Source organism: Canis lupus, chromosome 9, assembly GCF_003254725.2.
Source record: "Canis lupus dingo isolate Sandy chromosome 9, ASM325472v2, whole genome shotgun sequence".
NCBI lineage: Eukaryota > Metazoa > Chordata > Mammalia > Carnivora > Canidae > Canis > Canis lupus.
Window position 1 is genome coordinate 49,529,936 of NC_064251.1, and position 16,285 is coordinate 49,546,220.

At 63.9% G+C, this 16,285-nt stretch overlaps 3 protein-coding genes across 33 annotated transcripts in view; 2 read left to right on the forward strand and 1 right to left on the reverse strand.

The window, feature by feature from the left end:
• The first annotated feature begins 2,419 nt into the window (after window positions 1–2,419).
• Window positions 2,420–5,283, forward strand: ENTPD8 (ectonucleoside triphosphate diphosphohydrolase 8). Of its 2 annotated transcripts, XM_025476000.3 has the most exons (9): window positions 2,420–2,545; window positions 2,615–2,732; window positions 3,260–3,410; window positions 3,546–3,705; window positions 3,790–4,020; window positions 4,107–4,370; window positions 4,542–4,652; window positions 4,810–4,944; window positions 5,021–5,212. In XM_025476000.3, the coding sequence occupies exons 1-9, from the start codon at window positions 2,420–2,422 to the stop codon at window positions 5,210–5,212; spliced, it is 1,488 nt and encodes a 495-aa protein (XP_025331785.1). The 2 variants fall into 2 exon arrangements, with proteins under 2 accessions (XP_025331785.1, XP_048970870.1); XM_049114913.1 differs by having other exon boundaries at window positions 4,810–5,283.
• Window positions 5,284–5,868: 585 nt separating this feature from the next.
• NOXA1 (NADPH oxidase activator 1) lies at window positions 5,869–15,428 on the reverse strand. 10 transcript variants are annotated; one of them, XM_035720417.2, is made up of 15 exons: window positions 15,012–15,426; window positions 12,882–12,964; window positions 11,823–11,931; window positions 10,851–11,024; window positions 10,441–10,575; window positions 10,109–10,216; window positions 9,208–9,267; window positions 8,939–8,982; window positions 8,317–8,407; window positions 7,163–7,202; window positions 6,919–6,977; window positions 6,579–6,733; window positions 6,363–6,477; window positions 6,151–6,265; window positions 5,869–6,065 (listed from the first exon to the last, which is right to left on the reverse strand). In XM_035720417.2, the coding sequence occupies exons 1-15, from the start codon at window positions 15,186–15,188 to the stop codon at window positions 5,977–5,979; spliced, it is 1,554 nt and encodes a 517-aa protein (XP_035576310.1). In that variant the 5' UTR covers window positions 15,189–15,426; the 3' UTR covers window positions 5,869–5,976. The 10 variants fall into 10 exon arrangements, with proteins under 10 accessions (XP_035576310.1, XP_035576308.1, XP_048970882.1 ...); XM_035720415.2 differs by having other exon boundaries at window positions 8,317–8,449; XM_049114925.1 differs by lacking the exon at window positions 10,109–10,216 and having other exon boundaries at window positions 15,012–15,428.
• Window positions 10,793–16,285, forward strand: part of EXD3 (exonuclease 3'-5' domain containing 3) — an 81,110-nt gene continuing 75,617 nt past the window's right edge. For 7 of the 21 annotated variants that reach the window (XM_049114914.1, XM_049114916.1, XM_049114917.1 and 4 more), the window contains exons 1-2: window positions 10,793–10,930; window positions 14,269–14,367. In XM_049114914.1, coding sequence (XP_048970871.1) covers window positions 14,343–14,367 — 25 coding nt within the window. In that variant the 5' untranslated portion in view covers window positions 10,793–10,930; window positions 14,269–14,342. Of the gene's footprint in view, window positions 10,931–11,035; window positions 11,445–14,268; window positions 14,368–14,581; window positions 14,672–15,447; window positions 15,627–16,285 lie in introns of those variants that run through there. The other 14 variants (XM_035720411.2, XM_035720413.2, XM_025475983.3 and 11 more) reach the window with 7 other exon arrangements.

Sequence of the window (16,285 nt, forward strand, 5' to 3'; positions counted from 1 at the left end):
ATGTGACACGTGATCGGGGAAGATGCGTGTGCACATCAGTGCTGCACAGGTGTCCAGGATCCCAGCCATGGGGGCAATGCGAACCCATAATGAGGCTTCACCCATCAGATCAGCTGAAGTTAAAAATCATGACCCCAAATGCTGGGGAGGAGGCGGGAAGCTGGACCTTGCTGCAGACCTAGGCAGTTTGGAATCCAGGTCAACATGACTTGGCCATGTGCTCGGCAGTGTGTCTCCCGGGGGCGATCTGGGCACCAGGACCTCCACAGCCACGGCCAGAGTGAAGACTCCCCAGATGCTTCCCCGAGGCAGGCCAGCCAACATGCACCCCATCTATACGGACTGGCCCAGGCGCAGGAGGGACCAGGAAGCACTCTGCTCTGCGTGGGGGCCACCAGGCTCACCCAGCCCCGTGGCCACCTCCCAGCAACAGGACTGTGACCAGAGGCATTTGGCAGGGTGGGGGACCAGGGGGACAGGGCACGACCCAAGGGGCACGGGGAGGGGTGACTGGTGGTGTTCCTATGTGTCTACACACGTGCAAAAACAGAGCGACTTCATTGTACACTCAAAATAACCAAACAGCAGCACCAGGGAGCTGGGTGTCCCTGTCCTCCCTGGACCATGTGTCAGTTAGGCCTCCTCCGGCCTTTGCTCTGGCCAAGCCCTGGGTCACCGGAGTCTGACCTGCCCTTAGGCCAAGCCCAGGCTCCCCGCAGGGGAGGGCAGGGTCAGAGGGCAAAGTCTGTGCGTGCAGCCTCCAGAGGGGTGGGGGCCCCTGGGCGGGCCACTGAGTGGGGCAGGTGGGGCGAGGTCGTAACCCTGGGGGGTGACCCTGGGGGATGAGGGTGACCCCTCAGCGGGGCCTGAGCTCACTGCACAGAACTGGTGGCCAGTCTGGATTGGGCATGAGCAGTACCCACCGGTGGGGACCCTTCCCAGACCCTGTCACCTGCTGCTGAGGCCCAGGTGGAGGAGGGTGGTGACCAGCAGAGGGACGGAGGCGGGACAGCACTTGGCAGGAGCCCAAGGGACGGGAGCCCGAGGGACGGCCGCCCAGCTCTGTCCTCGCTGCAGCAGTCTCTCTGGCAGCACAGGTAAGGGGGGCTGTCCCGGTCAGAGGGGGACTGTCCTGGTCAGGAGGGGGCTGTACTGGTCAAGGGGGGCTATCCTGACAGTGGAGGAGTTTGCCCATCCTCTGGCTGGGGGTCTCAGGATGCGTGTTCTTGGGGGGAGCTCTGAGAGGGGTTCCGGCATCCCTGGGCCCTGCCTGTGACCTGCATGCTGGGTGGGGACCCAGGCTGGGTCTCCTCCGGACCTGAGAGGCCACCCACCTTCTGAGTCTGTCCCTCCTGCCTTAAAATGGGACCCTCACCTCGCAGCCCATCCTGTCCCTGGTCACTGGGGGCCATGGCCTCACGGTACTACCTCCCCTGACCCTCACTCAGCTTGAAATCACCTGCGTTTATCTCCATTTCTGTGAGGGTCACAGTGAACACCCAGTCGCAGGACCTCTAGCACGGGAGACCCCAGGGAGTGGTGCCTTCGGGGGGGACACCAGGTGCCTAGACTCCTGAGGGCCCCTCGCACTGCCTGGCCTGGGGTGTTGGGGCCCCTGTGCCAAGCGTGTTCCTGGCTCAGCCCAGCCAGTGGCCCAGAGCCCGTCTGGAGCCAACTAAACCATTTCGGAATCCAATGACAGAAGCCAGGGGTTGTTTTTTTTGTTGTTGTTTTTTTTTTTTGGGGGGGTGGGGGTTCAACCAGAAACCAGCGTCTTTGTTCCGAGCTCCCCAAGCTCAAGGTCCTTAGTCATGACGTGCTCCTCAGGCCCCTGCCAACCACACTCCTCAGAGGACACTTGAGGCTCCCTGGACCCCCAGCCAGGCACCTATGCCCACCAGGATCAGGTTGGGGCTGCAGAGAGGAGGCAGGAGGGCAGCAGAGGAGGGGGGCTGGGTCCCTTGAGGTCAGTTGCGCTGACCTGCAGTGCGGGACTCCTTCCCCCAGGAGGGCAGGGGAGGGGGCTGCCTAGAAGACACCATGGCCCCGGCATGAGGAAGAGGCTCCTCTGGATGCCACCGCCTCACCATTGCTTATCTCAGGCTAGCCCTGGCCCCGTGGCACCCCAGGCAGGCCTGGCTCTGACATGCTGGTCTTTGGCCCTGCCCACCAACCAGTGAGGATAGAGACCCACCAACCAGGAAGGACAGAAACCCACCCACCAGGAAGTACGGAGGCCCACCGACCAGGGAGGATGGAGACCCAGTGACCACGGAGGACAGAGGCCCAGTGATCAGGGAGGACGGAGGCCCACCAACCAGGGAGGACACATTGACCTTCCAGGGCAGGCAGCGTCTGCAGCTGCAGCACAGAGAGTCTGGGTGCCCACAGGTGCCCCCTCTGCAGGTGCCCAGCCCTCATGGGGCCGACCTGGAAGCAGCGGGTCCTAAGCACCCTGCTGGGGGCCACAGTGGCCTCAGGCCTCACCACGCTCATCCTCATCCTGGTGGAGGCCACCAGTGTCCTCCTGCCCACAGACACCAAGGTAGGCCCTGGGCTGGGGCAGGAGGAGGCTGGGCAGGCGGCACCCTCCTGACCCTGCTGTCACCCTCAGTTTGGGGTCGTGTTTGACGCCGGGTCCACCCACACGTCCCTCTTTGTGTATCGGTGGCCAGCAGACAAGCAGAACAGCACAGGCGTGGTCAGCCAGGCGCTGGCCTGCCAGGTGAAAGGTCAGGAGGCAGCGCCTCAGCGGTGTGGGTGTGGACAGCTGTGGCCTGCTCCCTGGGTGGGATTCACGTGCGGGGGGGGCAGGAGTGGCACCAGCTGGGGGGAGGCCGGAGCCAGTGGGGGCTGCGTTCACGTCCTTTAGCAAGTCAGTTAATTGACCCGAAAGAAAAGTGGTCAGAGAGGTTGAGGGAGTGACCTGGGTGGCTCAGCTCATGGCGGCGCTGGAGCCGAGCTGTCTGCCTGCAGGGACCTGGCACAGCACCCACCAGCCTGTCATCCCCTCTCCCCGTGGCGTTGCAAGGCCTTCCCCGTGTGTGTCACCACCCCCTGTCCTCCCTTAGACAGACATGGGCCTTGGATTCAGGGCCCCAGGGGGCCTGCTGAGCCTCCTCTTAAGATCCTTAATTATATCTGCAAAGACCTTTTTCCCAAATAAGATCTCACCCAGAAGTCCTGGGATAAAGACACTGCCGGGCCTCCTGGGGGCACCGAGCAGCTACAGCCCTGTGTCCCGGGTGCTGTGTTTCAGGGCCAGGCATCTCTTCGTATGCCTCTGACCCTGCGCAGGCTGGGGAGAGCCTGCAGGGCTGCCTGGAAGAGGCCCTGGTGATTATCCCACAAGCAAAACATCAGGAAACGCCCGCCTTCCTGGGGGCCACGGCTGGCATGAGGCTGCTCAGGTGAGGGCGGCCCAGGGCCCAGTGCCCAGCGCTCGCAGAAGGAACCCCCAGGAGCTGAGGGGCCAAGGCCGCAGCAGGTGGGCGGGCGGCGGGGCCGTGGGTTTCCCACTTGGGCAGCTGGTCCCGTCCACGCAGCCAGAAGAATGGCTCCCAGGCCACAGCCATCTTTGCGGCAGTCAGCCAGGCCCTGGGCCGGTCTCCCCTGGACTTTCGGGGTGCTGAGCTCCTGACTGGGCAGGACGAAGGTGCCTTCGGCTGGATCACCATCAACTACGTCCTGGGCAGGCTGGTCCAGGTGCCACGGCTGCCCCGGGGAGGGGGACCAGGGCTGGGGTTGGTGCGGCAGGTGCCGGGACTCACTGCACCTGTTGGTCCCCAGTATTCTTTCTCTGGAGAATGGATCCGGCCCCTGGAGGGGACCCTAGTGGGCGCCCTGGACATGGGTGGGGCCTCCACGCAGATCACCTTTGTGCCCAGAGGCCCCATCCTGGACGAGAGCAGTCAGGCCACCTTCCGCCTCTATGGCTCTGAGCACCGCGTCTACACCCACAGCTACCTGTGCTTTGGCCATGACCAGATGCTGACTAGGCTCCTGGCTCAGCTGGTTCAGGTTGGCCTGGCTGTAGGGAAAGGGGGGGCGGCAGGACAGCCTCTGGGCCTGTGCTAGGCTCCAGGCTGCCCCCTGACCTCTTGCAGGCCAGCCCCGGCCCCCTGGTCTGCCACCCGTGCTACCATAGAGGCTACCGGGCCATGCTGTCCCTGGCCACCCTGTACGAGTCACCCTGTGTGCATACCCCGCCCCCCCAACATGGGGCAGGGAACCTGACCGTGGAAGGAACGGGGAGCCCCACAGCCTGTGTCTCAGCTATCCAAGGCCTCTTCAACTTCTCCGGCTGCGAGGGCCGAGGACACTGCACCTTCGACGGGGTCTACCAGCCCCCCGTGCAGGGCCAGTTCTATGTGAGCACTGTCCTGTCCGCCCCCCGGGTCCTAGCCTCCTTCTGGAGCCCCAGGGGCCTGATGCCAGGCGGGGGCCTTGGGGACTCGGCCTGCCGCACACTGGGGCTCCCTTGACCTGGGCCCCCGGCACCGGCCCAATGCAGGCGCACCCACCTGACTCCTTGTGCCCAGGCCTTCTCGTCCTTTTACTACACCTTCGCCTTCTTGAACCTCACGTCCAAGCAGCCGCTGGCCACTGTCAACACCACTGTGTGGGAGTTCTGCCAGAGGCCCTGGAAGCAGGTAGGGGACATGCGGGGTCCCCAGCACAGCCTCCCAGGTGCCCTAGGCTGCAGCAATCACAGGCACGAGGCACGACCCAGGCCATGTGCTTGGGTGGGTCCAGCCCCCATGGGACGGGAGGGGTGCATCCCCCCGCCCCTCACATGCCGGCCCCCAGGTGGAGGCAAGCGCACGGGGGCAGGAGCGCTGGCTGCGTGACTATTGTGCCTCGGGCCTGTACATACTCACGCTGCTGCTGGAAGGCTACGGCTTCAGTGAAGAGACCTGGCCCAGCATCGAGTTCCGCAAGCAGGTGATCACCTCCTGGGCCCAGCCATCCGGGGCAGGGGCTCTGGGGCAGCTGCCCTTACCAGCCTCGTGTCCCACAGGTCGGCGGCATCAGTATTGGCTGGACGCTGGGCTACATGCTGAACCTGACCAGCATGATCCCAGCCGCCGTGCCCGCCCAGTGGAGGGCCCAGAGTTATGGCGTGTGGGCAGCAGGTGCTGGCTTCATGGTGCTTACGCTCGGGGCCACTCTTGGAGCTGCTGCCGTCCACCTCCTCTGGCCCCACAGCTGAGTGGGCCACCACCCACTGTTGGAGGCCCAGGCCCAGCTCCCACAGCCCGGGGCTGCCTTCCGCGCTCCTGACCCATATGGCCTCCCTGTCCTAGGGGCCCTGGTCTCGTGCTCAGACAGCCACGCTCTGTCCTCAGGGCTGCTGTGGGCTGGTCAGGGTGTGCTGTGGCCCCCCTCCTGCTCCCTTCCCGCCTCCCCCTCCTACCCCCCTCTGCTCTCCTCCCGTCACCCCCTGCTCCTCCCTTGCCCCCCTCAGCTTCCCTCCCACCCCCCTCAGGCACCCCTCTGCTCCCCTTCCCCGCTCCCTCTTTCTTCCTCCTCCCTCCCCAACCCCCCCCACCCCGCGCCTCCCTCCTACCCCCTCTCCTGCTCCCCCCTTCGTCACCCAGTCCTCCACCACACTTCCCCAGGGCAGTGTGGTCTACTGCATTAGCAGGCTGTGGGGCCCCGTCAAGCCCAAAAGTGGGGGTGACCTCGTGGCAGGGAGGGGCCTGGCTCCCTGGGAGAGGCGGGCAGGGCCTCAGGAGGAGGCTGGGGAGAGGCCAGCTGCGGCCCTGGTAGTCTGCTGCCTGAGGGAGTGGAATCCAGGCTCCATGGCTACTCCTGGGCTCCCACCCCCAGAAGCCTTTGTGGCCCCTGAAATGGACAAGCCGAGAATACAGACCACACCTCAGTGTGGGGAAGATGCTTTATTAAAACCCTCCTTGCCACAGGAAGAAATCATCCTGGGGCGATTTCTTCTCTGGATTTGGGGTGTCAGGCTCCTCACATGCACCATCCAGCTGGGACCACGAAGCACTTGGGGAAGATGCCGATGCGGCCGTCACAGTGGCCCTCCAGCCACGCCGGGTCCACTACATGCAAGGGAACATCAGGGCCCCTCAGAGCATAGCAACTGTCATACACTCATAGAAGCCCTGGGCCCAGCAGCCCACTGACCTGCACACAGGACGTCCACCATGTCCCCCTGCCGCAAGTCTAGGTCCTCAGGCCCCTGGGCACAGTAGTTGTGCTGGGCCACCGCCTGGTACAGGACTGGCCGGCTGCCTGCTGCCTGTGGCAGGAAGAGGGGGCAGGCTGCAGGGCCGGCAGGGCAGAGACAGGCCCAGGCCCCCACCCCACAGATCCACACCCACAGCTCCAAGTCTCACCCGGCACTGCAGCTGCAGTCCCCTGGGGCTGGCCGCTGTGTCTCGCCAGGCCCCCTGCAGTGCTTCCTCCCCGGGGAGGGCGACCCAGCGTGCCTCATGGCTAGGATCCCGGTAACTGCAAAGAGACCCCCCCAGAGTGGGCGAGGGGGCAGGGCTGCTTCAGGCAGGTGCTGATCTCTGACCTCTGCGGTCCCCATGAACCTGTCATCTGCTCACCTGAGCTGCCCATGCTGGGCCTGCAGAGGGAGAGCCTGGCTCAGCAGGGTCCGCAGGTGGGGCAGGCCAGCTCCCCAGGGGACCTTCAGGGCCAGGGTGAAGGCACACTGCACGGTGACCGTCACCAAGGACTCAGGGCCGCCTGTAGCCACCACCTGGGATGAAGCAGAAAGGCAGCCGTCAGCCTGGCTCAGTCCAGCCTGGAGCTGCTCGCTGGGGGCCCAGCTGGGATGGCCTTGGAGCAGAGGGGTGGGGGCTGCAGGCCAGTGAGGCTCCACAACTTGGGTTCCCAGGGCCGTCTGAGGGACAGGGCAGCAACGTGAAGGCCAGTGCCTCTTACCCTGGTGCCGGAGGGGTCCTCAGAGGGGCTGGGCTCTGGCCTCCCTGCTGCCGGTGGGCCTGTGGGGTGACAGAGCAGGGACTCAGTTGCCCACTCCCCATGTGGAACATGCTGAAGCAGAGGAGCTCCTGCACCACAGACCCACAGCTTCCTCCCTCTGGGGCCTAAGCACCCCCGGAGGCCTGCCTGGGACCCGCTCCACCCAGCGCTCCTGCTGACCACCCGCGGCTCAGGACGTCCTCACCTGGAGGAATGTGTTTGCCAACTTGCTCCATGCAGGGCTTCTGTAGGAAGAGCCACAGGCTGGTGAGGGGGTCAGGGAGGGAGGAGGAGGGCCGGGAGAGGGGGCCTGGGGGGGGGCCTGGGGGGGCAGTTTTCCCAGCAGACCCAGTGGTGAGGTTTACTGCCACTGACCCCGCTGACCAGCAGGAAGCCATAAATACAACCCACATGGAGGTGTATTCAGGGCATGAACCAGGTCCCCACAGGCTGGAGACCACACACATGTTCCTCACATCAGCAGGGTCGACCCCATCACCCACCCCAACCCCACCCCAACCCCCACCCTGACCCCACCCGACCCCTGACCCCACCACCAAGCACTATGAGATGGAGGCTCAAGCTGGGGGGCCCAGGCCAGGGGCCAACTGGACTGCACCTGTGTTGGACGTGCTGGGGAGACACCCCAGAGGGGCCTCGGGAGTCAGGCCATCCTGACTCAGACTCTGACCTCAGGTGGGGTAATGAAGTGTTTGTACCAGCTGCTTATAGCACCTCAGAAGTCATCAGGAAGGCCGAAGCCTAAGACCCCATCCATGAACCCCATAAACATAGCCTTCATGCCTTGCAGGGATTCAGCGAAGCCCAGGGAACAGGGCCTTTGAGGGCAGGTGTGTTCACCCGCAGTTAACAGAGCATCAACAACAGTGAAGAGACTGTTTTCTTACTGAGTCGTTGGGTAAACCATGTGTTAAGTCCAACCACTTTCTCCGTGCAGGGGAGACCCCCCTCTCCTGGCGCAGGCCATGGGCAGTGGCCACACACACCTCTCGGTCCAGGAGGGAAGGCTGGGTGACAAGGCCATGGCTGAATGGCCTGAGACCAAAGGCACAGATGCCCAGGCTGCAGGCCAGCCACTCCCCAGGCCTGGGGTGGGGTGAGGTACCCCAGACTCCTGTCTGTGCCACAGGGACATCAGCATGCTCCCAGCTCAGCCACCTGGGCTGGCCCCAGCTGTATCTCTGGCTGGACAGGGGAGGCCAAAGGTCTGTCCCCAGCAGGCAGTGAGGCCACCTGCCCTGTCCTGAGACCCAGGCTGTGGCTGCTGGTCCCCATGCTCAGTCTGGGGGGTGTCCCCCAGCACTAGGGCCCCTGTCCCCCTGACCCAGGCGCACTCACCTGCTCATCGTAGATGACTGGCGCACAGTGGTCAGCCTGCGCCACCCGTCCAGAGCCAGCCTCTGTCCCTACACCAGGGAGCACACCGGGACTGCCAGAGACGGCAGTTCCACAGAGGCCTGTGTCTCCAGCCCTGCGGGATGGGGGGAGCCCTGTTCCTCCCCAACACCACCGGCTCAGGCCACTTCCCTGCCTGAGAGGAGCCCCGAGTGTGGACATGAGGGGCAGCACAGGGTGCAGCACAGAGTGGGCCCCTGCTCTATGTCCCCCCACCCTCTGCAGACTTGAGCCCCACCCCCTCTCCGGGTTGGACGGCCCCTGCTGTGAGGAGGCCGGAGGGGTGAGCATGTCAGCCCACAACCCAGTCAGCGCCCTCCCTGGGTAGGGCCCTGAGCTTCGGGGCAACCAGCAGTGTCAGCTCCCCGCCGGTGCCCCCTGCAGCTCCTCATGGACTGGGCCTCTGGATAACAGGGACATGGGGAGGGTGGACAGAGGCTGGACAGCTGTCCCCGGCCTCAAGGGCTCTGGCCACATCTAGTCTGCAGGGGCTGTGACAGTCCTGGCCTCTGGCCTCCGGGGCCACAGGGGAAGCAAGAGGCGGAGGTGAGACGCTCCTAACTACCGTGGGGCAGGTCCAGGTCTGGCTGCATCCTTTGTGTCCCAAACCTGTAGGCCCAGAATGCTGTCCTGTCCCAGAATGCAGGTCCCCGGGGAAGGCCCAGCACCCCCAGGTAAGGCTGCATGATGTTCAGGCTCTCACACACAAGAGGCCTGCCACTCCCATCCTCACATCAGTGACCATCGGGAACCCCCAAAGAGAAAGGCCTCAAGCGCTCAGGTCTGTACAGTGACAGGGGCACTTGGGGGCTGGCTGGAGGGTGCCCCACTCACCTGGCGCTGCTGAGGCCGGGAGCCCTGGAGATGGTCATCAGGGATGGCAGAGGATACCACCTGGGGAGGGACAGCACGGGCATAGCTGTGCCGGGGGCCCCAGCCCCAACCCCCCAGGGGGAGTCTCCCACAGCCAACCCAAGGCTGCCAGACCACCACGGTGGGGGCCAGGACGGTGGGAAGAACACGTCTGACGAAGGACAACATGTGCAGATGGTTTCAGCCTCCTTTTTATACAAGTTTTGAAATATCTTTATTTCTCAGATGCCTGGTACTGTGAGAAGCAGACTCTGAATTGATTCATTAATGCAGCTCGGAGTCACCTGGCCCCAGCCAGCAGAGGTCATGAAGACGAGGTGTGTGGGGCATGTAGCCTCACCAGCCATGTACATGGTGGCACACAGCACACTGGCCCGCGGTGACCTCGGGGGGCTGGGGCTAATCCAGGGCCACCAGCTTGAAACCCAGGCGAACTTCCCTTTGTGTACACAGGTCCCTGTATCCCACCCCTGCCCCCAGGGCTGTGATTCTGGTGACGCTGCCTGGCCAGCTGACCTCAGCCCTACCTGCGATCCCACTCTCTGGGGCAGAGATGCAGGGAGACACAGAAACACAGAGACTCAGGGAGGTGCTGAGGCCAGAAGGGTGTGGCTGGGGGGGCAGCACCACTTAGGTGCCCCTCTGCAGCCAGCTTCTGCTGGGTTCTGCCTGCTGCTTCTAAGAACCCAGGATCTGAAGCCCACATGGAGACCCTGCCCCCGACTCAGAAGTTCAGGCATGTCTGCGGCCTAGGGATGGCCCTGTGCCCACTGTCCACCCACCCACCGAAGGCTCCCTAACAACAAGGACCCTTTGAGCTCACCCCCCTGGCTGCTGCTGACCCCTGAGCACCCGGGGTTACCTTGGCCTTGCCCAGGAAATCCACGGGTTCCAGGTGCTCCACATGCCGCCTGTGAGGCCGAAAGACCTCACCCCTGGGGACCTGCCGCAGCTGCAGGGTAGCCTGTTTCTGGAGGGGGTCCGGCCAATGCAGACCTGAGTATTTGACAGGGCTGTGGCCTCAGGGACCCCCCACCCACTTCTCACACCCTGAGAGACTTCCCCAGCCCCCACAGCTGGGCACAGGAGCACCTCCCTCTAGAGACTTCTTCAGCTCATACAGTTGGTCTGGGGGCGCTGGGACAGATAGGAGCCCTGGACGTGCCCTAAGGGGGCCTGGCCTGCTCTCCTCACCTGCACTTGGGCCAGGGCAGCATGCAGGTCTTCCCCGGCCCCCTCTGGCCCCTTGCAGAGGGCTTCCTCTAGGCTGCCAGCGGCCTCAGCCCACAGTCCCAGCGCGCACTGTGCCGCCCCCACGTTGAAGAGCACCTGGGAGGGGACGAGAGGTCACAGCCCTCTCCCTCGCTCGCTCTTCTGCTCCTGCCCCCCTGGTCTCACCCGGATCGGCTTCAGGCCCCCCGCCCCCGCCCCTGATTCCACCCCAGACCCCCCAGCCCCCAAGCCCCGCCCCAGACCCACCCCTGGCCCCACTCCCGCGCCCACCGCCTCCAACCGCCTCTCCTGGCCCCGCCTCCAGCCCCGCCCTCCCCCGGCAAAGACCCCGCGGCCTCCCTGGGGGCCCGCCTTGCCGCGGAGCCGCGGACCCGGGGACTGGCATCCGGCCTGTCAGCAGGTGCGGGGCTCTGCCGGGCCGACCTCGGTCTCCAGACCCGCAGCCGGAGAGGTAGGTTCTCTGCTCCGAGCATCAGGGGTAGGTTGGGAGCTCCGGGAGCGTCCTGTCCGCCTCCGCCCCCTTCTGCGCCACCGACCGCGCGGTCCTGCCCGGTGCAGGAGTCCGCGCTGCTGTCGCAGGAGCCCCGCTCGGGCCTGTCCCCTTCCTCACCCGCCCCCGCCCCCGCCCCCGCGTGAGAAGACGTTCTGACAGACAGGTAGGGTCGGGTTCCGGCTGTGGCCGGAAGGACACCAGGACACGCTGAGTTGCCTGGTGCTCCAGGAGGCCCCGCAGACACCCGCACCCCCCCACAGCCGCTGTGAGGGTAGCAGGTGCTTGCCCAGCTCGACTTTGTCAACAGAACCAACCGGTTCTTCCGCGCGCTGCGGTCTCTGTGGCCTGCCTAGCAACGCACACTCCCAGGGCCAGCTGGCCACCCTGGAGATTCTGCGGGGCGTGGTCACTGCCAGGCCAACTGCCCACGCCCAGCCCTCTGGCGGTGGGTGCCGTGGGCTAGGGAACCCAGGTGCCTGCAGAACCCCCTGATAGGACTTTCTGCCATCTGTTTATTGAAGCACAGGTCCTCTGGAGAAGGCTCCTAGGCAGCACTGCTGGGAGTGCTGGGGGTGTCCTCTCCATTCCCCTCCTTTGGCGTCAGCCGCCTGGACAGCCCAAGGTGGAGGCGCTCCCTCCCTGTCCCCTGCCAGGGGCCCATGGTCAAGCCATGCTTCTTCCTGACCCCATCTGCCACTCCCTGCTGCCTCTCTGACCCTCCCTGGCCCTCCTTCTGGCAGTCTCCCAACTCTCCGTCCCTAAGCTTCCTCGGGGTGGGACCGTGGCCCGTAGGGGCAGTGGGGCACCACCTTTGGAGGCCAGCTTCCTGTGCAAGTCTGTGCAAGCTCACCTCCCAGGTCTTCAGCTTGAAGCGCAGGCCCAGCTGCGTGTAGTCGATGGCCGCATTACCCCTCAGCTGCGCCAGGGCCAGCCGGAAGTCAGACAGGGCCTCCTGGAACCTGTGGGCAGTGGGGGAACAGGGGGCGGGGCTCTGAGGCCATTGGGGAAGGGCCCAAGCCCTGTCCCAGCCTCCCTCACCCAGCTCCAGGACACCTGCTAGGGGCCGTGGTGGCCACCCAGGTCCTAGCACATGGTGGGCATTCAAGTCTCTACCATTGGATCAAGGGATCAATATGCAGATATGGCTGTGGGGTTACAGAGGGCACCGGGCGGCCTGGGGTGTGAGGTGAAGCTAGCTCTGATCCAGCTCTGCCTTCTGGAAGGCTCGCTGCCCTTCCTGGGGCCCCTGTCTGCCCAACCGTGGCTGCATAGAGTGCCCTGAGCATTTCCCTCCTGCTTCTCGGGACCCATGTCCCCTGGGGGCCTCCCTCTGCACAGACCTGCTGGAAGGAAGCTCCTCAGCCTCCCCTAGGCAGGCCCCTGGCTCCATGAGAGGAGGAGGCTGCCCCCAGAGTCGGCCTGCCTGGCATGGGGCCATCTGTGGGGCTCATCCAGGGGCTAGGTGAGGGAGTGGGAAGATGAGCCTATCCTGCAGAATGGTTCCTTCTCTGGGAAGGACCACGGGAGAAAGAACCCTGGTGAGCATTGAGGACCCCAACCAGCTCCATGTCCTGGGACACACCATTCCTGCAGCCCTGTTTCGGGGTCCACATCTGCAGAATGAGTATGATCACACCATCCCTGCTACAGTAACAATGTGGTGAGGAGCAGAGGAGGGGATGTCCGTGAAAGCGCTCCATGAACCTCGGCAGAGATGAGGCTCACCATGCGGCTCTGCCCTGCATCTTCTGCAGCAGGAGCACTGTACCCTGCCCATACTTCCCGGGGCTATACAGGAGAGGGTTGGCAAGGGGGGGTGACCCACAGGGAGAGCACGGGGGGAGTACAAGAATGGACTGTGCAGAGAGAAAGGGGCATCAGAGAAGAAACAAGGCATCCCTGTGCTCACCTCTCCAGCTGGAAGTTGGCCACACCTCGCTGGAAGAAGCCAACAGCCATGCATGTGTCCTTGGTCACTGCTTGGTCAAATGCCTGAGGACAAAATGCCCAAGGATCACCCTTGTGTCACAGACAGTCCAGGCAGATGGCCAGCAACAGGGGGCCGAGGCATTCCACCGGCCCTCGAGCCGGCCACACATCCAGGGGTCTCCAGAGCTGGTATCTGGGTGCATGCGTCCCTAGTCAGGTGCCCTGAGCTCCTGAGGTCGAAGAGCCCAGTGAGGTGTCATCATAAACCACTCTGTTTACCATGAGGACGACGGGAAACAACAGAAGGAAGTGCTCCAGCACGGTCACCAGTCACCCCGGGGCTCCAACTTATGCGACATTCTCGTCTTTTTAAACTCCTATTTTTTTTTAAGATTTTATTTATTTATTCATGAGAGACAGAGAGAGGCAGAGACACAGGCAGAGAAGCAGGCTCCATGCAGGACTCGAACCCGGGAATCCAGGATCATGCCCCAGCCAAAGGCAGGCGCTCAACCACTGAGCCACTTGGGCATCCCTAAACTCCTATTTCTGATAGTTCGTACAGAATGACACACTTGTTATCTTTTTTTAAAAAAGATCTTATTTAGGGGGGTCCCTGGGTGGCTCAGCGGTTTAGTGCCTGCCTTTGGCCCAGGGCTTGATCCTGGAGTCCCAGGATCAAGTCCTGTGTCAGGCTCCCTGCAGAGAGCCTGCTTTGCTCCTCTGCAGGGAGCCGGATGTAGGACTCCATCCCAGGACCCCAGGGTCACCCCAGGACCCAGGTGTCCCACACTTGTTATCTTTTTGAATTAGAAAGACAGGCCCTTGGGTGGCTCAGGCGGTAAAGCATATACCTTCAGGTCCAGTCATGACCCAGGGTCCTGAGGTCCAGCCGCACATTGGGCTCCCTGCTCAGCGGGGAGCCTGCTTCTCCCCTCCCTCTGCCTGCAACTCCCTCTACTTGTGCTCTCTCTCTGCCAAATAAATAAATAAAGTCTTTTTTAAAAACCTGAAACTCGGGCAGCCCAGGTCACTCAGCAGTTTAACGCTGCCTTCAGCCCAGGGCCTGATCCTGGAGACCCAGGATTGAGTCCCCTGTCGGGCTCCCTGCATGGAGCCTGCTTCTCCCTCTGCCTGTGTCTCTGCCTTTCTCTCTAATAAATAAATAAATAAAAATCTTAAAAAAAAAAAAACCCTGAAATTGTTACTGAGAATTGTAGACTCATATGCAAAGGTAAGAAGCAACAGGGGATCCCTTATACCCATTGCCCAGTCTCCCTCTCACTCCCACATGAAGTTGTGCAAGATATTCACACTGATGCTCTCCTATAACATCTAATTCTCTTTTCATTTGTGTCATTTTTCAGGTAACTGCCACTGATCGTCTTGAAAACTGCTGGATCCTGGTTCTTTCTGTCAGAGAGGTTTGGGGACGGGAACGATGAGTGGGGTGCTGCTGGATTTTTGTACGTACCCCTGAATACGCATCACTTGAAAGAATACAAAGCATTCAGAGGGCAGAGAGCAGCTCTGTGCTGCCCCCTCAGCAGACGAGCTGTGCATGTGTACCTGTGTGCACTCCTGAGCTCTTGGTTCTTTTGGGGAACAGATTGGGGAAAAGATGAGTACTTAGATCTGGGGTGTGGGTACCAACAAGACAGCATCTGCGCATCGCCATAGGTGTCTGATGAAGTTCCTGCTCCAAGCCCTACACCTTGAGGGGCAGGCAGGCCCCTTCCAAGCAGGATCCAGCCTCCAGCCTATTTCCGGGTATGTTAGGACACCAAGCACCTGAGCCAGTATCACCCCAGCCCTTCCTGGTGACTGGAGAATCTGGCACGTGGTCATTACCACGTGGAGATGATGGGGGAGGCCGCCCCCCATCGTGGCCCTGAGTTCAGGTGGGATCCCCCACCACACAGCTCCCACCTGCCATAGCTGTTCACTGAGGCAGAACAGTGGGGGACATCCCCCAGATGACCGTCAGGAAGAAGGGCGGGGACGCCGGGCTCACCCCGGCAGCTGGGTCCCCAGGGCCAGAGAACAGCCTCCCCACAGGTGGGGTCCCCGCGGCCACCCTGGGTGCGCGGCTGTCGGGGACCCTGCTCACCCGTAGCGCGGCCTCCGGGTCCCCGGCCAGCAGGTGCACACAGCCCAAGTTGAAGCACATCTTGGCGGGCGGGTCCGGGTCGCCCGAGAAGAGGCGCAGGGCGCAGCCCCAGTCCCCACGGGCCACCGCCTGCACGCCCCGGTGCCAGTCGTGCACCAGGTCCCCTAGCGAGGGCATGGCGCTGTGACGGCTGCCGGCCTGTGCTTCCAGGCTGGAACGGGGCGGGCAAGTGGGTGCCGTGCGGCGTCCGGCGGGACTGGGGGCCAAAGGCCGCGGAGCAGGGGCTCCAGGGTCCGGAGAGGCGCGGCGGAGTGGGCGCCGGGAGCCGTAGCCCTTGCAGTCGGTGAGCCTGCGCAGGTGCGCCACGCCCCCGGTTGCCCTCGGGGCCCCAGGCGGCCCCTGGTGTCCCCGCGGCCCCGCCCCCTCTACATCCGGCCCCGCCCCTTCCCTCCAATCGGTCGCCCCCAGCCCGACTTCCGCCCTCAGCTCCCAGCGTTCGCGTTTCCCCGCCGGTAGCGCCCCCGGCCGGGTGGGTCTCAGTGCGCCGGGGAAAGCCGTCCGGGATCGCTGCGGCCGCGGCCGGGCCAGGGTTCCGGGCGGACCCCGCGGGCTCAGGTGAGCGACGCCGGGCGCGGGCCCAGGAGGGCCGGGGTCAGGGTTGGGGTCCTCGCCCAGCGGCCCTCGGGGACAGCAGAGACCCAGCGTGGGAGGGGTCCCCGAATCCAACCTCCGGGACGGCGGGTCGTGGGGAGGTGCCGGTGACACTCGTGGGGACCGTCCGCCCCGTGTCCCTGTCACCTGCCTCGTCGCCCTCTCCCTCAGTAGGGACCCACCTGTCCTGACCCACACCCCCTCGGGAACAGGGCCCCACCAGCCCCTGCCCCGCCCCGCCCCGTCCCCTCTCTGGGACAGGGACCCACCCGCCGCGCCCCTGTGGCAGGCCGGAGCACCCTGTGCCCTGTGGGCTTCCGTGACCCCCAGGAACTCCTTCACCTAGAAAGTAGAAGCCCCCCCCCCCAAGACAGAGGCACCTGTGGACCTGGAGGTGGCACCTGCCCCCCACCAGGAGCCGCCCTGGAAGTCTGCAGGGGCTGCAGGGGCCCCTGCCTTCTCAGCACATGTCCCTACTGATGCCCCCTAGGCGTCTGGTTGGCTGTCACGCTCTTAGCCACGTGGGTCGGGGTTCTCCGGGGAAACCAGGCCCAGGGCAGAGGGGGAGCCTGACAGCGAGCAGCTGTGGGGCCTGGAGGAACCTGCAGGGGCGCAGAACTCAG